Source organism: Oncorhynchus tshawytscha, linkage group LG18, assembly GCF_018296145.1.
Source record: "Oncorhynchus tshawytscha isolate Ot180627B linkage group LG18, Otsh_v2.0, whole genome shotgun sequence".
In the NCBI taxonomy this organism is placed as follows: Eukaryota; Metazoa; Chordata; class Actinopteri; order Salmoniformes; family Salmonidae; genus Oncorhynchus; species Oncorhynchus tshawytscha.
This window is the reverse complement of record NC_056446.1, coordinates 6,987,802-7,013,458: the sequence shown is the minus strand read 5'-3', so window position 1 is coordinate 7,013,458 and position 25,657 is coordinate 6,987,802. Positions and strand designations below refer to the sequence as shown.

The 25,657-nt window shown below is 41.6% G+C and overlaps 1 protein-coding gene across 5 annotated transcripts in view; it reads left to right on the top strand.

The window, feature by feature from the left end:
• Positions 1-25,657, top strand: part of mcoln2 (mucolipin TRP cation channel 2) — a 77,645-nt gene that overhangs the window by 48,011 nt on the left and 3,977 nt on the right. For all 5 annotated transcript variants that reach the window (XM_024377699.2, XM_024377700.1, XM_024377702.1 and 2 more), the window contains one exon: positions 1,826-1,965. In XM_024377699.2, coding sequence (XP_024233467.1) covers positions 1,826-1,965 — 140 coding nt within the window. The remainder of the gene's footprint in view (positions 1-1,825; positions 1,966-25,657) is intronic.

Sequence of the window (25,657 nt, the reverse complement as noted above, 5' to 3'; positions counted from 1 at the left end):
TATCGTTTCATTGTGCATGAAGGTGGTCAAATTATGAGGGAATTAAGTCAAGGTCAGAATATAACGAATCTGTAGACACACCTACGCAACACCTTAATTTCTTTGATCTTCACCCCAAACGAATAGAGGGTGAATAGCATGCTTGCTTTAAGTTCAAGGTCAGAATACACGTAAACAGAAAAGTTTATTGAGAGTAATTAGTGCCTTCAGAAAGTATTCATGCCTCCTGACTTTTTCCACATTTTGTGTTACAAAGTGGGATTAAAGTGGATTTAATTGTCATTCTTCTAAACGATCTACAAAAAAAATTCTAATGTCAAAGTGGAAGAAAAAATGTGAACAGAATTATTATTTTTTTAAATAAAAAAATAGAACATTAATATACTGTATCTTGATTAGATACGTATTCAACCGCCTGAGTTAATACATGTTAGAATCACCTTTGGCAGTAATTACAGCTGTGAGTCTTTCTGGTTAAGTCGCTAAGAGCTTTGCACACCTGGATTGTACAATATTTGCACATGATTCTTTTTTAGATCCTTCAAGCTCTGCCAAGTTGGTTTTAATGATTGCTAGACACCCATTTTCATTGCTTAATATAGATTTTCAAGCCAATTTAAGTCAACTAGACCACTCAGGAAATGTCAATGTTGTCTTGGTAAGCAACTCCAGTGTATATTTGGCCTTGTGTTTTAGGTTATTGTCCTGCTGAAAGGTGAATTAATCTCCCACTGTCTGGTGGAAAGCAGACTGAACCAGGTTTCCCTCTAGGATTTTGCTTGCGCTTAGCTCCATTCCATTTCTTTTTATCCTGAAAAACTACAGTCATTAACGATGACAAAAATACCTATAACATGATGCAGCCACCACTATGCTTGGAAATATGGAGAGTAGTACTCAGTATTGTGTTGTTTTGGATTTGCCCCAAACATAAGAATTTGTATGCTGGTTATAAAGTTAATTTCTTTGGCAAATTTTGGGCAGTTTTACTTTAGTGCCTTGTTGCAAACAGGATGCATGTTTTGGAATAATTTCCACTGTCAATTTGGTTGGTATTGTGGGTTAGCTACAATGTTGTTGATCCATCCTCAGTTTTCTGCTATCACAGCCATTAAACTCTGTAACTGTTTTAAAATCACCATTGGCCTCATGGTGAAATCCCTGAGCGGTTTCCTCCTTCTGCGGAAACTGAGTTAGGATGGATGCCTCTCTTTGTAGTGGCTGGGTGTGTTGATGCACCATCCTAAGTGTAATAGATAACTTCACCATGCTCAAAGGGATATTTAAAGTCAGCTTTTTTTTTACCCATCTACCAATAGGTGCCCTTATTTGTGAAGCATTGGAAAACCTCTCTGGTCTTTGGTTGAATCTGTTCGAAAATTCACTGCTCGACTGAGAGAACATACAGATAATTAATTGTATGTGTGGGGTACAGAAATAAGGTAGTCATAAAAAAATTATGTTAAACACTATTATTGCACACAGAGTGAGTCCATGCAACTTATTATGTGACTTGTTTACCTTGCCATAACAAAGGGGTTGAATACTTATTGACTCAAGACATCAGCTTTTCATTTTGAATGAACTTGTAAACATTAAAAAATATATAATTCCACTTTGACATTATGGGGCATTATGTGTAAGCCAGAAATAAAATATATATACATTTTAAATTCAGGCTGTAACACAACGAAATGTGGAAAAAGTTAAGGGGTGTGAATACCTTCTGAAGGCTCTTTCCATTTATGCATGCTTAATTCGGGTCGGAATTCCCCCTATGTGAATTCAGTTGTCTCATAGTACTTTTATTCTACCCTACCGACAGAACTACCAGAAGAATGGTTTCCCCATGACAGACCTGCAGAGGTTCCTGAGAGAGCAGAAGGATTTCCCCCCTGGTGAGGAGGGCAGCGAGATGGACACAGAGACTGGAATGGGACACCCAGCACTGTGCTGTTGCAGACGGTAAAGTAACGTCAAAATAGCATTACCCCATATAATTCAAATTAGCACAACAGACAATCTATTTTTAAGCAAAGTTCTATTTTATGATGATGGTAGTATAGGGTGTTAAGGTATATGGCACGTTATTATGACATGTCATATAGTATGGCTATGTAATATTTTTATTTAATCCCCTAGTCGATGTTCGCGCCCCCTCGGAAATCTAATTAGAATAATAAAAACATCCCCATCAAAATTTGTCAGTTTAATCTAGAGATATAAGATTCCACATCAGAGAGACATTCATCTGTTCTGAAAGGTGGCAGAGCTAGAGCAGAGTGTTTCAGACCATGAGACATCCCGAAAACTTCTGTTGTCCGAACGGTTTAGCTTACAAATTATTATGACCCGTCTATGGAAAGATGAGATTCTCACGAATATGAAAAAAATAAAGAATATTACAATTTTATAAATGATAAAATTGCGTGACAAGATTGCATTTTAGAGCCCTGCTACCCCCATTTTAGGCAAATTTGTTCTGCATGGCCCACTGCCCTGGGTGTGCTCTGGGTTGCTCATTTTCAACCAATGCATTGATCCTAATGAGGAAATCTCCACCCACCCGAGGCACCAGGCCATTCAAAATTGACTCGTTATGTTATCGATATTAACGGAGCTTATATTCTTTCTATGAAGAATTTGCAGACGCAATTTAGATAATGCATGGATATACACTGAATGTTCAAAGTATTAGGAACACCGACCCAATATTGAAGAGCCTCAATTCATCAGGGCATCCACTCTACAAGGTGTCGAAAGTGTCCACAGGGATGCTTGCCCATGTTGACTCCAATGCTTCCCACAGTTGTCAAGTTGGCTGGATGTCCTTTGGGTGGTGGACTATTCTTGATACACACGGGAAACTGTTGAGCATGAAAACCCCATCAGCGTTGCAGATCTTGATACACTCAAACCGGTGTGCCTGGCACCTACTACCATACCCTGTTCAAAGGCACTTACATCTTTGTCTTGCCCAGTCACCCTCTAATTGGCACACGTCTACAATACATGTATCAATTGTCTCAAGGCTTAAAAGTCCTTCTTTAACCGGTCTCCTCCGCTTCATCTACACTGTTTGAAGTGGATTTAACAAGTGACATCAATAAGGGATCATAACTTTCACCTAGTCAGTCTGTCATGGAAAAAGCAGGTGTTCCTAATGTTTTGTACACTCAGTGTATAGCTAGCTTGCTGAAATTATAACAGAGATAACAAAGAATATAGCTATTTGATCATGTGCATGTCCAAATATAATTCAGTTTCACTGGAATTATCAAACAAAAGTCTGACTCAAACAAGAGTCAAACAAAAGTCAACCCACAAAATGTCAATAGCTTGTATATGCATGGTTTAGTTGAGACAAATGTTTTGATAGGTAGGCTCGTAGTCTTTTTCTGAAATTATTTTCACCTGATTTACAGTATGCCTTATGTCTTAACTGAAGTGGTATTCAAAACTTTCATTAGCTAGCTAAGGTTAACATGCTAGCTAGTTACACTGACAGCTGTCAGTCTGTACCTTATTTGCTGATATTTCCCTGCTACATGTGGAAATCACCACAATGTTCCCACCTCCAATTGCCAAATATGTATTAGCAGCCTGCGTCAGTCTTTGAGGTGTAACCTAAATGCTCTAGGACGGGAATTACTCAAAATAGGTGCGGCAACTTCCTCTGAGTTGGGCCTTTATTAACCATTTAGCCAGTTAGTCAAAGAAAATCAATAATAACCTGGTTGGGATTGGGAAGACTAAATTCTACAAATGTTTCAGTGTTAGTGTTCCATCCATATGCAACAACTTCAATCACCATTGACTCTCCACATAACTGCTCTTACGTGAAAATCATGTGTAATTTCCCTTCGAAACAGTTTCTATCAATCTCTGTCATCTAGGGCAGAGCGCAGCCGAGTGGAGTTTCCTCCTCACTGAAGTTTAGCCTAGCCCTTTGTGGCCTGAGAAATGAAATTAGTGGTGGGAGAAATGTGGACACACCCAGCGATGTGCTGATTACAGAGGAACCAAGGGTTATATGCTGGGAAGAGACTTCACCCTTTGGCTGCTCTGTGCACTGAGATAAACAACAGCATTGAGTTTGAGTCCCAAATGGCACCCTTTTCCATATAGTGCACTACTTTTGACCAGGGCCCATAAGGGCTCTGGTCAAAACTAGTGCACTATGTAGGGAATAGGTCAAACTAACCAGTGCCCTACTGGCTATGTGTTAGCCTGGTCCCAGATCTGTGTGTGCAGTCTTGCCAAACACTGGCGTGACAATGACCATAGGAATTTTCTAAACACAGATCAGGGACCAGGTTAGATATGTGTGCCACTATACGACTAACTGTTGATGTCTGGAAAGCAACAGCTCGTGCTGAACAACAAATTATGACCATTTCAAGGTCTCTATGTCTTCTGTTTATTTGAAGTAAAGCATGTTTGAATCTGTGGACAGTATGTGCGTGTGAAGGAGTGGCCTTCTCGAAAGAAATTCTTGTAAAAGTGTATTTATTCTGAGTATTTATAGAGCAAGTTGTGTTCGTATTTCCTTATTTTATTTAATAAATTACCAAACATTCCAGTTTCTAGATACTGTATTTCCCATCATTTTAAACTAATTGCAGTCATGTGTTCATTATTAAGTGTTACTTGATTCCTATTGGTCCAGTTGATGGAAGTGGTTAATTGACACAGGTGTTTCAGCTCAGTAATTGGGTCACCTGTCATGTTAAAAAATAGGTGTGTCTTGCACATTGGATTCCATAAAAATGTGATGCCTAGTGTTGGGGTGAGTAACTACTGGAAGTGTTGTTGAATCCAATGGGTTGCTTTAACATTAGCTAGCATGCTGATGAAAATGGCAGTTTAATTAAAGACTAGCATGATTTCAATCTTCTCTATGTATTATTTTCATAATGGGATAATTAGGTGTACAGTGCCCTCTCCCATCCCTGGAATGAGCTATGTTTTCTGAGCCATATCGCTCGCTGGCTAAATGGCATCCTGATCATGGCAGCCTGCCGTTAAGACTTTACAGGGAAGATGAAATTACAGTGACCGTAAGGTCTAAATCTTTAGGCTACTGCCATGTTAAATAGGTGTGCCAGAATGTTTGAGTGTTGAATGTCTTAACTAGGGTGAGACGCATCTGTTTTTAGCTGTCAGTTTTGTTTTAACTTACTGCAGTTCAATAAATGTGATACACTTAAAGGACAGATTAAAAAAAGGTAACGGCCAGCCCTCCCACATTAGCTATGTTTCCTTTAAGTTGTCCAGTGATTTTATTTATTTTTTGTTGATATTTAGTTCATATAGATGTGACAATTGCCTCCTAGGGTGTGTTTTCATTTAACTCGTGTTTGTAAAAGCAGCTGGGTGTAATGATGACACCCCCCCCCCCAAAAAAATAGTACAGTATAATGACTAATATTTGAATAAATATGTGCAAACATACTGCCATGGTGGAACTTGCACTCATGTAGTTGTGAAATTGCCAGCCAACAAAAACTAAGGCGCAGCAATTCAGGAAACCTTAATGTGACACTCCAGCAGCATATCTGTGACTCTTGCAATGGACCAGCTAGTTTTGGTCAACAAATGGCCATTTCAAGGTCTCTGTTTTGATTCATTTGCAGTATAGCATGTTTGACTCTTTGGGAGGCTTGTATCTGCCACTCTCAGCACTTGATTCACTGTTGATGCTTGGAAACCAACAGTTAATGCTGATTAACAGATGGCCAGTTCAAGGTCTGTCTGTGTTGCATATAAACGGGTTAGCTGAGAACATCATGAATGATGTGCGTTAATGATTCTAGATGGTCAGATAGCTAGCAACAATGACAAGAAGCTTCCATGTGGGGAATCATAGGTGGCTCATTTTTAGTTCATGTCTTGTTTTTGAGACTAAGTAGGGCCTCGCAATACTCGTTAGTATTGTGGCAAGGAAACCAACTGCCTTAATGTTAGAAACTAACAATGCTGTCATCCAGCATCACATTTCTTTTCCAAGCTATAGCGCACAATATTTTACATGCAGCAGGTTAAGGATGAGAGTTTGGTCTGATTCGGCCTTAAATACAGTGTCTTGTTTTGACTCTTGTCACGTCTATGCTAAAATGACAAAGCTAAACAACAACTGTTTATTTTTTTCATTTTTTTTATTTAACCAGGTAGGCTAGTTGAACAAGTTCTCATTTGCAACTGCGATCTGGCCAAGATAAAGCATAGCAGTGTGAACAGACAACACAGAGTTACACATGGAGTAAACAATAAACAAGTCAATAACAGTAGAAAAAACGATTTCATTTGATTGCTTTTCTGATTTTCGTGACAACGTTGCCTGCTGCTAGCAAGGCATAATGCTGTGCTAGGCTATTGATAAACTTGCACAAATGCTTGTCTAGCTTTGGCTGTAAAGCATATTTTGAAAACCTGAGATGACAGGGTGATTAACAAAAGGCTAAGCTGTGTCTCAATATATTTCATTTGTGATTTTCATGAATAGGAATATTTTCTAGGGATATTTATGTCCGTTGCGTTATGCTAATTCGTTTCAGGCGATGAGTACGCTCCCGCATGCGGGTTTGGGATTCACAAGAAGTTTTAAAGTTGGTGAGGGAGATAAGTCTCCAACTTCAGAGATTTTTGCAATTCGTTCCAGTCGCAGGCAGCAGAACTGTAAGGAAAGGCAGCCAAATTAGGTTTTGGCTTTAGGGATGATCAGTGAGATACACCTGCTGGAGCACGTTGCCATCGTGACCAGTGAACTGAGATAAGGCGGCGCTTTACCTAGCATAGACTTATAGATGACCTGGAGCCAGTGGGTCTGGCGGCGAACATGTAGCGAGGGCCAGCCGACTAGAGCATATAGGTCGCAGTGGTGGGTGGTATAAGGTGCTTTAGTAACAAAACTGATGCTGAGAAGAGTATTGGAAGCAATTTTGTAGATGACATCGCCGAAGTCGAGGATTGTTAGGATAGTCAGTTTTACTAGGGCGGCAGCGTGAGTGAAGGAGGCTTTGTTGCGAAATAGAAAGCCGACTCTAGATTTGATTTTGGATTGGAGATGTTTGATATGAGTCTGGAAGGAGAGTTTGCAATCTAGCCAGACACCTAGGTACTTATAGATGTCCACATATTCTAGGTCGGAACCATCCAGGGTGGTGATGCTAGTCGGGCGTGCGGGTGCAGGCAGCGAACGGTTGAAAAGCATGCATTTGGTTTTACTAGCGTTTTAAGAGCAGTTGGAGGCCACGGAAGGAGTGTTGTATGGCATTGAAGCTTGTTTGGAGGCTAGATAGCACAGTGTCCAAGGAAGGGCCAGAAGTATACAGAATGGTGTCATCTACGTAGAGGTGGATCAGGGAATCGCCCGCAGCAAGAGCAACATCATTGATATATATACAGAGAAAAGAGTCGGCCCGAGAATTAAACCCTGTGGTACCCTCAGAGACTGCCAGAGGACCGGAAAACATGCCCTCCGATTTGACACACTGAACTCTGTCTACAAAGTAGTTGGTGAACCAGGCAAGGCAGTCATTAGAAAAACGAGGCTACTGAGTCTGCCGATAAGATATAGTCATGACATAGTCGAAAGCCTTGGCCAGGTCGATGGAGACGGCTGCACAGTAGTAGTCTTTTATCGATGGCGGTTATGATATCGTTTAGTACCTTGAGCGTGGCTGAGGTGCACTCGTGACCGATTCGAGATGGTCAGTGATCTGTTTATTGACTTGACTTTCGAAGACCTTAGATAGGCAGGGCAGGATGGATATAGGTCTGTAATGATGTATTTGAGACAAGTGCTTATTATGTATGTTTTCAATTAAGGTTTTGAGGAAATATAGTTGACATGCCAACAATCCTTTGAAATTTGGAAGGATTACAAGCTCTTTGATGAGGTGAGAGTTACATTGGTTCTCTTATGCATTGACAGTTTATTCTCCCACCTGAATGACTGGATTTAGGTTTTTGTGATTTCTCAATTGCTCTGATATTTCAAATCAAAACAAATCAAATTTATTTATATAGCCCTTCGTACATCAGCTGATATCTCAAAGTGCTGTACAGAAACCCAGCCTAAAACCCCAAACAGCAAGCAATGCAGGTGTAGAAGCACGGTGGCTAGGAAAAACTCCCTAGAAAGGCCAAAACCTAGGAAGAAACCTAGAGAGGAACCAGGCTATGTGGGGTGGCCAGTCCTCTTCTGGCTGTGCCGGGTGGAGATTATAACAGAACATGGCCAAGATGTTCAAATGTTCATAAATGACCAGCATGGTCGTATAATAATAAGGCAGAACAGTTGAAACTGGAGCAGCAGCACGGTCAGATGGACTGGGGACAGCAAGGAGTCATCATGTCAGGTAGTCCTGGGGCATGGTCCTAGGGCTCAGGTCCTCCGAGAGAGAGAGAGAAAAAAAGAGAGAATTAGAGAGAGCATATGTGGGGTGGCCACTCCTCTTCTGGCTGTGCCGGGTGGAGATTATAACAGAACATGGCCAAGATGTTCAAATGTTCATAAATGATCAGCATGTTCGAATAATAAGAAGGCAGAACAGTTGAAACTGGAGCAGCAGCACGGCCAGGTGGACTGGGGACAGCAAGGAGTCATCATGTCAGGTAATCCTGGGGCATGGTCCTAGGGCTCAGGTCCTCCGAGAGAGAGAAGGAGAGAATTAGAGAACGCACACTTAGATTCACACAGGACACAGAATAGGACAGGAGAAGTACTCCAGATGTAACAAACTGACCCTAGCCCCCCGACACATAAACTACTGCAGCATAAATACTGGAGGCTGAGACAGGAGGGGTCAGGAGACACTGTGGACCCATCCGAGGACACCCCCGGACAGGGCCAAACAGGAAGGATACCCACCCACTTTGCCAAAGCACAGCCCCCACACCACTAGAGGGATATCTTCAACCACCAACTTACCATCCTGAGACAGGGCCGAGTATAGCCCACAAAGATCTCCGCCATGGCACAACCCAAGGGGGGCGCCAACCCAGACAGGATGACCACATCAGTGAATCAACCCACTCAGGTGACGCACCCCTTCCAGGGACGGCATGAGAGAGCCCCAGTAAGCCAGTGACTCAGCCCCTGTAATAGGGTTAGAGGCAGAGAATTTCAGAGAAGTTCATGAATGTATCACTGCTGAAGTGAAAGTCATCCTCTCTTGGGGAATGCTGCTTTTTAGTTAGCTTTGCGACAGTATCAAAAAGGAATTTCGGATTGTTCTTATTTTCCTCAATTAAGTTAGAAAAAAAAAATAGGATGATCGAGCAGCAGTAAGGGCTCTTCGGTACTGCACGGTACTGTCTTTCCAAGCTAGTCGGAAGACTTCCAATTTGGGGTGGCGCCATTTCCGTTCCAATTTTCTGGAAGCTTGCTTCAGAGCTCGGGTATTTTCTGTGTACCAGGGAGCTAGTTTCTTATGAGAAATGTTTTTAGTTTTTAGGGGTGCAACTGCATCTAGGGTATTGCGCAAGGTTAAATTGAGTTCCTCAGTTAGGTGGTTAACTGATTTTTGTCCTCTGGCGTCCTTGGGTAGACAGAGGGGATCTGGAAGGACATCAAGGAATCTTTGTGTAGTCTGTGAATTTATAGCACGACTTTTGATGTTCCTTGGTTGGGGTCTGAGCAGATTATTTGTTGCAATTGCAAACGTAATAAAATGGTGGTCCGATAGTCCAGGATTATGAGGAAAAACATTAAGATCCACAACATTTATTCCATGGGACAAAACTAGGTCCAGCGTATGACTGTGACAGTGAGTGGGTCCAGAGACATGTTGGACAAAACCCACTGAGTCGATGATGGCTCCGAAAGCCTTTTGGAGTGGGTCTGTGGACTTTTCCATGTGAATATTAAAGTAACCAAAGATTAGAATATTATCTGCTATGACTACAAGGTCCGATAGGAATTCAGGGAACTCAGTGAGGAACGCTGTATATGGCCCAGGAGGCCTGTAAACAGTAGCTATAAAAAGTGATTGAGTAGGCTGCATAGATTTCATGACTAGAAGCTCAAAAGACGAAAACGTCTTTTTTTTTTTTTGTAAATTGAAATTTGCTATCGTAAATGTTAGCAACACCTCCGCCTTTGCGGGATGCACGGGGATATGGTCACTAGTGTAGCCAGGAGGTGAGGCCTCATTTAACACAGTAAATTTATCAGGCTTAAGCCATGTTTCAGTCAGGCCAATCACATCAAGATTATGATCAGTGATTAGTTCATTGACTATAATTGCCTTTGAAGTAAGGGATCTAACATTAAGTAGCCCTATTTTGAGATGTGAGGTATCATGATCTCTTTCAATACTGACAGGAATGGAGGTGGTCTTTATCCTAGTGAGATTGCTAAGGCGAACACCGCCATGTTTAGTTTTGCCCAACCCAGGTCGAGGCACAGACACGGTCTCAATGGTGATAGCTGAGCTGACTACACTGACTATTCTAGTGGCAGACTCCGCTATGCTGGCAGGCTGGCTAACAGCCTGCTGCCTGGCCTGCACCCTATTTCATTGTGGAGCTAGAGGAGTTAGAGCCCTGTCTATGTTGGTAGATAAGATGAGAGCACCCCTCCAGCTAGGATGGCGTCCGTCACTCCTCAGCAGGTCAGGCTTGGTCCTGTTTGTGGGTGAGTCCCAGAAAGGGGGCCAATTATCTACAAATTCTATCTTTTGGGAGGGGCAGAAAACAGTTTTCAACCAGCGATTGAGTTGTGAGACTCTGCTGTATAGAGCTCATCACTCCCCCTAACTGGGAGGGGGCCAGAGACAATTACTCGATGCCGACACATCTTTCTAGCTGATTTACACGCAGAAGCTATGTTGCGCTTGGTGATCTCTGACTGTTTACCAAGTGTTTTTTTTTTACAGGTGCTTTTTCAATCTTGTTTGCTCCCTTTTTTAAACACTTGTTTATTCATGTGAACACTTTATTGTGCTGAAGTCTTTTTAAACAACACTAGAACCGCGTGGCCTTTCAGCCTATAAATACCTGCCTCCTCAAACCTGTGTCCTGCGCCTGGCTCAGACAACGAACCCAGCATATTGTTACAATAAGGTTAAGATCTATGTGTTATTACTTACGTTGTTACACCAGGAAATATTAGGTTATATTACATAGTCGGGAGGAACTATTGGAGATAAGAGCATCGTCAACTCACCAACATTACGACCAGGAATACGACTTTCCCGAAGCGGCTCCTCTGTTTGGTCCACCACCCAGGGCAATGGATCAGATCCCAGTCGGCGACCCAAAACAACGGCGCCGCAGAAGGGGCAGACGGCGCGGTCTTCTGGTCAGGCTCCGTATACGGGCGCACCTCTCCCAAGTATACTACTCGCCAATGTCCAGTCTCTTGACAATAAGGTAGACGAAATCCGAGCAAGGGTTGCCTTCCAGAGAGACGTCAGAGATTGTAACATTCTCTGTTAAAACGTAAACATGGCTCACTCGGGATATGTCATCAGAGTCGGTACAGGCACATGGCTTCTTCACGCATCGCGCCGACAGAAACAAACATCTCTCTGGTAAGAAGAAGGGCGGGGGTGTATGCCTCATTATTAATGAGACGTGGTGTGATCATAACATATAGGAACTCAAGTCCTTTTGTTCACCTGACATAGAATTCCTTACAATCAAATGCTGACTGCATTATCTACCAAGAGAATTCTCTTCGATCATAATCACAGTCGTGTATATCCCCCCCAAGCAGACACATCGATGGCCCTGAAAGAACTTAATTTGACTCTATGTAAACTGGAAACCACATATCCTGAGGCTGCATTTATTGTAGCAGGGGATTTTAACAAGGCTAATCTGAAAACAAGGCTACCTAAATTTTATCAGCATATCGAATGTGCGACCCGGGCTGGCAAAACCCTGGATCATTGTTATTCTATCTTCCACGACGCATACAAAGCCCTCCCCTGCCCTCCTTTCGAAAAACCTGACCACGACTCCATTTTGTTGCTCCCAGCCTATAGACGGAAACTAAAACGGGAAGCACCTGTGCTCAGGTCTGTTCAACGCTGGTCCAACCAATCGGATTCCATGCTTCAAGATTGCTTCGATCACGTGGACTGGGATATGTTACGCATAGTGTCGGACAATAACATAAATGAATACGCTGATTCGGTGACCAAGTTTATTAGCAAGTGCATCGGTTATGTTGTACCCACAGCGTCTATTAAAACATTCCCCCAGAAACCGTGGACTGATGGCAGCATTCGCGCAAAACTGAAAGCGCGAACCATTGCTTTTAATCAGGGTAAGATGACCGGAAACATGACCGAATACAAACAGTGTAGCTATTCCCTCCGCAAAGCAATCAAAAAAGCTAAGCGTCAGTATAGAGACAAAGTAGAGTCGCAATTTAACGGCTCAGACACGAGGTATGTGGCAGGGTCAACAGTCAATCACAAACTATAAAAGGAAAACCATCCCCGTCGCGGACCATGATGTCTTGCTTCTAGACAAACTAAACAACTTTGCTCACTTTGAGGACAATACAATGCCACTGACACGGCCCTCTACCAAAACCTGCGGGCTCTCCTTCACTGCAGCCAACGTGAGTAAAATGATTAAACGTGTTAACCCTCGCAAGGCTGCTGGCCCAGACAGCATCCCAAGCCGAGTCCTCAGAGCATGCACAGACCAGCTGGCTGGTGTGTTTATGGACATATTTAATCAAACCTTATGTGTTGGCTGTTCCCACATGCTTCAAGAGGGCCACCATTGTTCCTGTTACCAAGGTGAAAGTGAAAGTGAGCTAATTGACTATCGCCCCGTAGCACTCACTTCAGTCATCATGAAGTGCTTTGAGAGACTAGTCAAGGACCATATCACCTCCACCCTACCTGACACCTTAGACCCACTCCAATTTTCTTACCGCCTCAATAGGTCCACAGACAACGCAATCACACTGCACACTGCCCTAACCCATCTGGACAAGAGGAATACATATGTAAGAATGATGTTCATCGACTACAGCTCAGCATTTAACACCATAGTACCCTCCAAACTCATCATTAAGCCCGCTCTGTGCAACTGGGTACTGGACTTCCTGACGGGCTGGCCCCAGGTGGTAAGGGTAGGTAACATCTCCACCCCACTGATCCTCAACACTGGGGCCTCACAAGGGTGCGTTCTCAGCCCTCTCCTGTACTCCCTGTTCACCCATGACTGCGTGGCGATGCACGCCTCCAACTCAATCATCAAGTTTGCAGACGACACTACAGTGGTAGGTTTGATTACCAACAACGACGAGACGGACTACAGGGAGGAGGTGAGGGCCCTCTGAGTGTGGTGTCAGGAAAATAACCTCACACTCAACGTCAACAAAACAAAGGAGATGATCGTGGACTTCAGGAAACAGAGGGAGCAGCACCCTGTCCACATCGACGGGACAGTAGTTGTGAAGGTGGAAAGTTTTTAAGTTCCTCGGCGTACACATGACAGACAAACTGAAATGGTCCACCCACACAGTGTGGTGAAGAAGGCACAGCAGCGCCTCTTCAACCTCAGGAGGCTGAAGAAATTCAGCTTGTCACCAAAATCACTAAACTTTTACAGATGCACAATCGAGAGCATCCTGTCGGGATGTATCACCGCCTGGTACGGCAACTGCTCCGCCTACAACCACAAGGTTCTCCAGAGGGTAGTGAGGTCTGCACAATGCATCACCAGGGCAGACTACCTGCCCTCCAGGACACCTACACCACCTGACGTCACAGGAAGGCCAAAAATATAATCAAGGACAACAACCACCCGGGCCACTGCCAGAAGGCGTGGTTAATACAGGTGCATCAAAGTGGGGACCGAGAGACTGAAAAACAGCTTCTATCTCAAGGCCATCAGACTGTTAAACAACCATTGTTAACATTCAGTGGCTGCTGCCAGCATACTGACTCATCTCTAGCCACTTTAATAATGAATAATTGGATGTAATAAATGTATCACTTGCCACTTTAAACAATGCCACTTTATATAATGTTTACATGCCCTACATTACTCTTCTCATATGTATATACTGTACCGTCTATACCGTCTACTGCATCTTGCCTATGCCGTTCGGCCATCGCTCAATCATATATTTTTATGTACATATTCTTATTCATTTCTTTACGTGTGTGTGTGTATAAGGTAGTAGTTGTGAAATTGTTAGGTCAGATTACTTGTTAGATATTATTGCATGGTCAGAACTAGAAGCACAAGCATTTTGCTACACTCGCATTAACATCTGCTAACCATGTGTATGTGACAAATAAAATTTGATTTGAGCCCACTGACATTATTGACCCATTAATTGTTGTAGTCTTCATGCAGCTAATGGACAACTTTCAGTTCACATCATGGTTGTGCTCATTAGGCACCCAATGGAACAACAGACTACCTGAATTTGTCCAATATGGAATGTTTCTTTTTATTTATATACAGTACCAGTCAAAAGTTTGGACACCTACTCATTCCAGGGTTTTTCTTAATTTCTACTGTTTTTTACATTGTAGAAAAATAGGGAAGACAAACTATGAAATAACACATGGAATCTATAGTAACCAAAAAAGTGTTAAACAAATCAAAATATTTGAGATTCTTTAACGTAGCCAACCTTTGCCATGACAGTGTGCACACTTGGCATTTTCTCAACCAGCTTCACTTGGGATACTTTTCCAACAGGCATGAATTAGTTCTCACACATGCTGAGCACTTGTTGGCTGCTTTTCCTTCACGCTGCGGTCTAACTCATCCCAAACAATCTTAATTGGGTTGAGGTTGGGTGGTCGGAGGCCAGGTCATCTGATGCAGCTCTCCTTGGTCAAATAGCCCTTACTTAGCCTGGAGGTGTGTTGGGTCATTGTCCTGTTGAAAACAAATGACAGTCCCACTAAGATCAAAACCAGATGGGATGGTGTATTGCTGCAGAATGCTGTGGTAGCCATGCTGGTTAAGAGTGCCTTGAATTCTAATTAAATCAGTCACCTACAAAGCACCACCACACCTCAATAATTCACAGTGGAACCACACAGAGACCTACTCTGCATCTCACAAAGACACCACGATTGGAATAAAAAAGTTACAATTTGAACTCATTACACCAAAGACCAGCTTTCCACCCATCTAATGTCAATTGCTTGTGTTTCTTGGCCCATGCAAGTCTTCTTATTGCTGTACTTCAGTGGTGGTTTCTTTGCAGCAATTTGACAATTAAGTCCTGACTAATGCAGTCTCCTCTGAACAGTTGATGTTGAGATGTCCATTACTTTGACTCTGATGCATTTATTTGGGCTGCAATTTCTGAGGCCTGTCACCCTGGGTCTTCCTTTCCTGTGGCGGTCCTCATGAGAGCTAGTTTCTTCATCAGTGCTTGGTTTTTGTGACTGTACTTCAAGAAACTTTCAAAATTCTTAATTTTCAGTATTGACTGACTTTCATCTCTTAAAGTAATGCTGGACTGTCATTTTCTCTTTGCTTATTGGAGCTGTTGACATAATATGCACTTCATCTTTTACCAAATAGCGCTATCTTCTGTATACCACAGAACACAACTGATTGGAGACCCATGGGGTGGGGCACAATTGGCCCAGCATGGTCAGGGGAGGGTTTGGCTGGCAGGGATGTTCCTGTCCCGTCACGCACTTGACTCTTGTGGCTGGCTGGGTGCAATGCACTCTGATACGGTCACCAGGTGTACAGTGTTTCTTTCGACACATTGGTGCAGCTGGCTTCCGGGTTAAGCGGACATTGTGTCAAGAAGCAGTGTGGCTTGGCTGAGTTGTGTTTCGGAGGACGCACAGCTCATCATACAGGAGTTGCAGCGATGGGACAAGACCGTAACTACAAATTGGGTACCTTATTTTATAAATTACTTCAGTGCCATTGACTGTTTTGCGGATACTATTTAATTGAAGCTGCCAGTTTCGGACTTGTGGCGTCTTTCTCAAATTAAACTATTGTACTTGTCCTCTTGCTCAGTTGTGCACCGGGGCCTCCCACTCTTTCTATTCTTTCTTTTCATAAAGAAAGATTGAGGGGACAACAATTAGACTATGGTCGCTTATTAAGATGCTATGGTATTTCGAATTAAGCACATTAGTTTGGAATCTATTAGGAAGTAGTCGATTCTAGAATAAGACTTGTGAACATGAGAGTAGAATGACTGAGTAGTCTGTCTGTGGGATGTTGCATTCTCCAGAGGCCCTCTAGATTCCTGGATTTAATTAGATTCATCAGAACTTGGACAGAGGAGATATTTGATGGCGTACGTAGACAGTCTGTCAAATTGCCTCCACTTATTAGATTAGTGATACTAAGATCTGGGAGCAAATCAAAAACATTACAAAAGAATTGTGGCTTGTCAATGCTGGGGCCATAGACGTTCAGCAGGGTGACAAGGGGTGTTTTTACGAAAGAGAAAAGCTGTGCTTTTAAACTTGATATCCAGTTGGAGCTCAGATGTCGCTGCACCATGGCTTTTACGTGTGTTTCTTACAGTAAGTGTATGCACCTTTTGCGAGCGTGCTTGAGACACCTTTAAAACGTTTTACAGCTAGGCTCGACAACATTCCACTGAAAAGGCATTGCGCGAAATTCAAAAATATTTTGGGGAAATATGTAACTTTCATACATTCACAAGTGCAATACACCAAATTAAAGCTTAAACTTGTTAATCTACCCATCGCGTCTAATTTCAAAAAGGCTTAACAGCGAACGCACACCATATGATTGTTAGTTCAGAGCCTAGTCACAAGAGCACATAGTCATTTTCCAGCCAAAGAGGAGTTCCAGCACAAAATGCAGAAAGAGAAAATTAATCACTAACCTTTGATCTTCATCAGATGGCACTCATAGGACTTCATGTTACGCAATACGTGTTTGTTTAGTTCGATAAAGTTCATATTTCTATCCAAAAATCTCAGTTGACATTGGCGCTTTAAGGTCAGTAATGTTGTGCCTTGAAAACATCTGGCGAATTTTCAGAGCGCCACATCAATTTACAGGAATACAAAAAAAAACTTTGATAAAAGATACAAGTGTTATGCACAGAATTATAGATATAGTTCTCCTTAACCTCTCTAGGGTAGGGGGCAGCATTCGGAATTTTGGATGAAAAGAATTCCCAAATTCAATGGCCTGCTACTCGGGCCCAGAAGATTTGATATGCATATAACTAGTAGATTTGGATGGAAAAATCTCTAAAGTTTCCAAAACTGTTGAAATGGTGTCTGTGAGTATAACAGAACTGATTTAGCAGGCAAATACCTGAGAAATATCCATTCAGGAAGTAGTTTTTTTTTTGTGTAGTTTTCTATTCAATGCCATTGCAGTATCCATTGACTTAGGACTCCATTTGCAGTTCCTATGCCTTCCACTAGATGTCAACCGTCTTTAGAAATCGTTTCAGGCTTTTATTCTTATAAATAAGGGAATAAGACCATTCTAAACGAGTGGACCCTAACGTGTCGCAGAGCTTTTTCAGGCATACGTGCATTTCTTGTTTACCTTTTATATTGACGACGTTATTGTCCGGTTGAAATATTATAGATAATTTAGGCTAAAAAAACAACCTGAGGATTGAATATAAACGTTGTTTTACATGTTTCTATGGACTTTACGGATACAATTTGGATTTTTTTCTGATTGTTTTGACTGAGTTTTAAGCCTGTGGATTACTGAAGAAAACGTGCGAACAAAACTGAGGTTTTTGGATATAAAGAGACTTCATCGAACAAAAGGAACATTTATTGAGTAAATGAATGTCTTCTGATTGCCACCATATGAAGATCATCAAAGGTAAGGGATTCATTTTCTCTCTATTTCTGAGTTTTGTAACGCTTCTGCTTGGCTGGCTACTGTTTGTAATAATTTGTCAACTGGGCTATGTTCTGGGCTAGGTATGTTCTGGGCTAGGTATGCTTTTGCCGAAAAGCATTTTATAAATATGACACTGTGGTTTGTTTAACAAGAAGTTAATCTTTAAACCTATGTAAAACATGTTTTTTTCTGAATTTTTATAATGAGTATTTCTGTAATTGAATTTGGCGCTCTGCAACCTCACTGGATGTTGGCCAAATGGGACACTAGCGTCCCACGTACCCGAGAGAGGTTAATGCAACCGCTGTGTCAGATTTCAAAAGCTTTACGGAAAAAGCAAACCATGCAATAATCTGAGTACGGCGCTCAGACACAAAAACAAGCAGATAACATGCAGATACCCGCCATGTTGTGGAGTCAGTAATGTTGTGGAGTCAGTGTTATAAATATTCACTTACCTTTGATCTTCATTGGAATGCACTGCCAGGAATCCCAGTTCCACAATAAATGTTTGTTTTGTTCGATAAATTATGGATTTTATGTCCAAATCGCCTTTTGTTAGCGCGGGCAAGTCCAGGCGACAGTTCAGACGAAGTGATCAGCTCAGATGAGCGTGATCAGCTCATGCCACTCTGCCAGACCTCTGGTTGAATCAGCTCTCATTCACCCCCACTTCACAGTAGAAGCTTCAAACAAGGTTCTAAAGACTGTTGACATCTAGTGGAAGCCTTAGGAAGTGCAATATGACCCCATAGACACTGTATACTTGAAAAACTACAAACCTCTGATTTCCCACTTCCTGGTTGGATTTTTTTTCTCAGATTTTTGCCTGCCATATGAGTTCTGTTATACTCAAACATCATCCAAACAGTTTTAGAAACTTCAGTGTTTTCTATCCAATACTACTAATAATATGCATATTATCTTCTGGGCCTGAGTAGCAGGAAGTTTACTCTGGGTGCGCTTTTCATCCAAATGTGAAAATACTGCCCCCTATCCCAAACATGTTTTAACATCTGACTGATTCCCGAGATCGTTTCCTGACATTTATATCCAAGATGATTTCAAATAAAACATATTAAGCATGTACAAATTAAAATAAAACTTCTGGCTGCAGAAAACAACCAAACACCGTAACAGACACCAGAGAAACTCGCACCTCCCCACTGATTCCCCAAATTAAGCACTGTTCTCCATCTCTCGTAAATGAGGACCGCCAGGCATGCCAGACAAATTAATACGATACTGCTTATGAATCAACATAAAATCCACAGTTTGCTCAGTCAATATCCCAGAAATTTGTGTCGCGTGATTTCACCTTTGCAGAGGGTTTGCTATAGTTTTGATAAGTAGGTTGCAGCCTCTTCAGGCTTGGTGAAAACTCTTGCCATGCCGTTGTTATGAATATGCAGCTTTGCTGGGAAACAGTGTCACGGGTGTCGTAAGAAGTGGACCAAAGTGCAGCGTGGTGAGCGTACATATTCCTTTTATTTATAGAAAATGTAGCCAACAAAGCAAGGAAATTACCGTGATGCTTAACTTCGGCTATAATGCCTCTAACAAAGTCAACGTCCCACAAATAACAAAGGGGAAAAGGCTGCCAAAGTATGATTCCCAATCAGAGACAACGATAGACAGCTTTCCCTGATTGAGAACCATACCCGGCCAAAACATAGAACTAAAGAACATAGAATGCCCGCCCAAATCACACCCTGACCAAACCAAAATAGAGACACAAAGGCTGTATTTCACCTCCGCCTCTCTCATGGTCTGCATGACATCTTGGATTGCGTGCTGTTGTACCTTCACCTCCATGGTGTAGTCGGAGAAAATGAGAACCATTTGACCTTTGTTTTCCATAGCTCGCTGATGAGCTGCTTTTCCTGATTAATTGACCCTTGCTATTATTGTGCACGGCTTGGCACCTAGTGAGGGCTTCACCTGCAGAGAGTGGTGTGCACGGTCAATTAAGTGCTTTGGGAAGTTGTCATTGCTCAGCAGCTTGGGAATGAGCTTGGACACGAACTCTGTGGGTTTCCTTGTTCTTTGTCCTCCCAAATCCAAACAATTTTGCTGTTCAGCCTGCAACTCCTGCCTTCAAAGTCGAGAACCTTGATTTTTTTTTTAAAGCTGCAAGCAGGTGGTTTCCAGGCCTCCGATCCGGGTGTCATTGTCAGACTGCGGCTCTTCAGTTCGACCTGTGCTGTCTTTAGGGACTCAAACTTTGTTTCGAGACTGTCAAAATGATTGTTGATAGTTTTTATTACAGCCTTTTTCATTTGTTCATTGCCATGGAGGAATCTTGTTGGTGGGTGTCTGAAGTGTTGTCAGTACTCAAAGTGGCACTAGCTGCTGCTTGTTGGGACTGGGCCTTTGTAGATTTTCCGTTAGCGGTTCTGTTGGTTTTCGTCACCATTCTTCACTTCATCGCTGCTAGTTAAAACTTCTTATGGGCAGGTGGGACGATACCTGTATATTACACTTGTCATTTTCTGAAAGTTATCAAAATAAAGCTTAACTTCTTGTTAATCCAGCTGCTGTCATATTTCAAAAAGGATTTACGGCAAAAGCACACCATGCAATTATCTGAGGATAGCGCCCCGCATGAAAAACAGATTTCAACCAGGCAGGTGCAACACGAGAGTCAGAATTAGCGAAATAAAAAATGCCTTACCTTTGATCTTCTTCTGTTGGCACTCCACAAGGTCCCAGATACATCACAAATGGTCCTTTTGTTCGATAATGTCCTTCTTTATATCCATAGCTCAGTTTAGCTGGCCGCTTCAGTCAATAATCCACCTAGTTTCCCTCCATCAAAATGCACAAAAAAAATGAATCCCAAACATTACTAATCAACTTTTCCAAACAAGTCAAACAAGGTTTATAATCAAACCTTAGGTATCCTAATATGTACATTTAATGATAAAATTTAAGACTGAGAATTGTTATTGTCTTCACCGGAGAAAAATACCAAAGAATGCGCTCTCTTCCACGTACTTGGAAACACTACAGACAAAATGGGAGCCACCTAGAAAAACTACAATTTCTGGCTCATTTAAAAAAAAAAAACAGCATGAAACCTATTAAAGACGGTCGACATCGAGTGGAAGCCCTAGGAACTGCAATCTGGGAGGATTTCGCCTTATAATAAAAGTGACAGCCATTGAGATTTTTTTTTTTTTACATTTTTTTTTTGGGGTGGAGGGTTCGGGGTTTCGCCTGCCATATCAGTTATGTTATACTCAGACATAATTTTAACAGTTTTAGAAACTTTAGAGTTTTCTATCCAAATTATATGCATATCCTAGCTTCTGGGCCTGAGTAACAGGGAGTTTACTTTGGGCACGCTTGTCATCCAGATGTGAAAATACTGTACCCTACCCAAAAGGTTAATGCCTGGGTTATATGCTAAACGTGGGTGTAAACTCAGCAATAAAATTATGAACATCCCTTTTTAGGACCCTGTCTTTCAAAGATAAATTTGATTTTTTTACAAATTAACTTCACAGCTCTTCATTGTAACTGGTTTAAACACTGTTTCCCATGCTTGTTCAATGAACATAGACCGTTCCACAGGTGCATGTTCATTTAAAACCTCTTAAGCCGACCCCCTACTTTTTCGAACATTCTGTTAAAAATCGCAACATTTTGGCGTCCTGCTACTCATGCCAGGAATATAGTATATGCATATGATTAGTATGTGTGGATAGAAAACACTCAGACGTTTCTAAAACTGGTTAAATCACGGCTGTGACTATAACAGAACGTCTGTTTCATCGAAAAGCGCAGGAAAATCTGATCACTGGAGATGGAAAAAAATATCCATGCGCCACTTCAACCCATTGTTAAAGGTGAACCGTATTAAATGAGGCCGAGGTTGCAGTACCTACAGCTTCCACAGGATGTATAGAGTCTTCTCATTTGATTCTGATTTGATTCTTGGTAGATCCGACCAAAGGGAACCGATTCCCTCCGACCACCAACTTGATGCATCGGCTCGGTGTTTTTCCGGACATTTTTTCCAGACAACCAGCTATCGAATTTACATCGCCTCCTGATGATTTTTATAGCTTATTAACGTGTAGTAATACCTAAAGTTGCATTAGAAAGGTATTTCGAAGTGTTTTGTGAAAGTTTATCGTCGACTTTTTAACTTTTAAAAAATGACGTTACGTTATGAAACGCTATTTTTTTTCCGTTTATCACACAGTTTTCATAGATCGATATCTAGGCTATATATGGACCGATTTAATCGAAAAAAGACCCAGTATTGATTATGGGACATCAAGGAGTGCCAACAAAGAAGATGGTCAAAGGTAATGAATGTTTTATATTTTATTGTGCGGTTTGTGTAGCGCCGACTATGCTAATTCTTTTGTTTACATCCCCTACGGGTCTTTTGGGGTGTTACATGCTATCAGATAATAGCTTCTCATGCTTTCGCCGAAAAGCATTTTAAAAATCTGACTCGGTGCCTGGATTCACAACGAGTGTAGCTTTAATTCAATACCAAGCATGTGTATTTTAATGAACGTTTGCGTTTTAACTAATACTATTAGCGTTTAGCGTAGCGCATTTGCATTTCCAGAGCTCTAGTTGGGACGTCTGCGTCTCAAGTAGGATCAAGAATTAAGACACTAACAGCTTACAGACGGTAGGCAATTAAGGTCAGTTATGAACACTTAGGACACTAAAGAGGCCTTTCTACTGAAAAACACCAATCGCACTCACTTTTTGATCGCACTTCCCGATTTAACAAATTTAAGGACTGATTTACTCCACAATTCTAACCTAATTGACAGGGTGAAAAGGAAGATTGTACATAATAAAAACTTGCAACCTGTTTGCAACATGGCATTAAAGTAATACTGCAAGAAATGTGCCAAAGAAATGTTCATTGTTCTGAATACAAAGTTTTATGTTTGATGCAAATACAAAACATGTACCACTCTCTCCAGATTTTAAAGCATGGTGGTGGCTGCATAATGTTAAATCATAGCAGAAAACCTGCATCGGTCTGCTTTCCACCAGACATTGGGAGATGAATACACCTTTTCAGCAGGACAACCTGAAACACAAGGCTACATCTACACTGGAGTTGCTTATCAAGTAGATGGCAACTGTTCCTGCGTGGCTGAGTTCCAGTTTGACTTTTACATCTACTTGAAAATCTATGGCAATACATAAATGGTTGTCTAGCAGTGGTGATTTTAGCATGTAAATCTTGGTGGGGCAAACTCAGATTTTTTTTTTTTAGATGCATGCCAGCAAAGCCACTACACAACACGAAACAATACATGAATTGCACTACAACTGTGAGTAAGAGTGTCCACAAACTGTTAGGGCTGATATAAAGCTTTCCCAACAGCAGAGCATTTTTTTTAACACCATGAAGTGAATTCTTAGCCAGGTGTAGCGGCGGTGTCAGCGGAAACTTGTCTGGCAGCGAAACTGTACATTCAGCATAAATTTTGACTGCCTTTTTAAAAAATATGGCTGACCTTGATAAAACAAATGTTTCTACTGACAGTTTGAGATTTACAAACTATGGCAAAGGGATTGACGAGTGGATAAGAGGCAATCTGTAATTTTGATTAAGACATTGAGTGAGCTAGGACAGATTTAGTCAACTATTTGTTCAGCACTTGAAGTGTACAGCAACTGAATTCAGTACAGTACTCTCCCTGTACACCAAGTCAGAACCATAGGATAAATAAAGGGGACATAAGCAGAGAATGAAATCTCTTCCAATATTTGATTACATTTCTCTAAAACAGGCTACATGCTCTGACCGTAAGGCGCTGCAGAGGGTAATGTGTACGGCCCAATACATCACTGGGTCCAAGCTTCTTGCCATCCAGGACCTATATACTAGGCGGTGTCAGAGGAAGTCCCTAAAAAATTGTCAGACTCCAGCCACCCAAGTCATAGACTGTTCTCTCTGCTACCGCACGGCAAGCAGTACCGGAGTGCCAAGACAAGGTTCAAAACGTTTCTTAACAGCTTTTACCCCCAAGCCATAAGACTCCTGAACAGCTAATCAAATGGCCACCTGGATTTACATTGACACCCACCCCCTTTGATTTTTACACTGCTGTTACTCGCTGTTTATCTATGCATAGTCACTTTACCCCTACCTACATGTTCAAATTACCTCGACTAACCTGTACCCCCGCACATTGACTCGGTGCCGATACCCCCTGTATATAGCCTCTTTATTGTTTTTTTTTTTTACTTAACTTCTTTGGGACAGGGGACAGTATTTTCACGTCCGGATGAAAAGCGTGTCCAAGGTAAATGGCCTGCTACTCAGACCCAGAAGCTAAGATATGCATACTATTAGTAGATCTGGATAGAAAACACTGCAGTTTCTAAAACTGTTTGAATCATGTCTGTGAGTATAACAGAACTTATTTGGCAGGTGAAAACCAGAGGACAAACCATTTTCTTTATTTTGAGGTCACTCTTTTCAATGCGGTTTCATTGGGAATCCAGATTTCTAATCGACTTTCCTGCAGTTCCTATCGCTTCCACTGGATGTCAACAGTCTTTAGAAATTGGTTGAGGTTTTTCCTTTTGAGAAATGAAGAATTAACACTGTTCAGAATGATATTGAATGTGTGATTTCATCAAAGCTACATTTTTATAGTCATTTATTTGAATTTGGCACTCTGCATTTTCTCTGGATATTGGCCAGGTGGAACGCTACCATCCCACATATCCCAGAGAGGTTTTAACCAATAATACGGTTCAAGAAATAGAGTTAAGGGCTTCTAAGTAAGCATTTCATGGTAAGGTTTACTTTTGTATTCAGCGCATGTAACAAATAAAAAATGTATTTTATTTTTATATGCACCACCAAGTCAGAACAGTAGACTAAGTTATGAAGGGGAAAGGGACCAACTTATAAGGATGAGGCACATGGGCTACTGACAGCTTACTACACAACATACACTTAGTATTACTTTCTTAGCTACAGTATACATATCTCCCTGGCGTATTATTATATAGTTTATGCAGCAGCATACAATACATTTTTGGACCTGTATGTTCCCGACTTGGAATTCCGAGTTGGATGACCATTCAAAACTTATTTTCCAGTTGTCTTGAATTTACTGAACTCCTAAGATTTCTGCGTTTCCAGTTGTTTTAAACAGCATGGCCAATGTATTCAACCTTTTCTGGCCCGTGGTGTGTTGCGAGTGAATGTTTTATCATTTTAAGTTTATCAAAGACCCTTAAACCTAGACTTGGACCACAACCTTTCCACTGAAATAGCAGGCTAGTGATTGCTTTGCAAAGCTTGCAGTTGGGAACTGATTCCTTCCAAACCACTAATTGTTGAATTTACAACTTGTTTATTGTTCCTGGCCGACAAGCACCAATACGTTTCACTTATTTCTCTTCAATTGAGAAGGATTTGCCAGTAGACTGACTTGATTCTTTTTATGACTGCTAGCTAAGATTTTGAAAGTATGATGTTGACATGATCAGTCCAATCAAAGCTATGGCAGATAAAATGCCGTCAAATAACTATCTGTGGCCAATGACCTTGAGCCTTCTTGGATGGGCACTTCTAATGTTAATCTATGGCAGCTAGTCTAAGTCAGTTCCAATACCATATTTACAACGTGCAGGGATACTCGAGTGATTGTCGATACTGTAGGGGTAAGGGGACTAGGCAACAGGATAAAAGATAAACAGAGTAGCAGCTGGTGTGTAGCGTCAGTATAAATGTGAGTCAGCAAACTATGGAGTGAGTGTAGGGCCCTGTGAATGTGCAAAGATTGTAATAGAAGATCAAAGATACAAGGGTAACTCAGTCCGTGTAGGT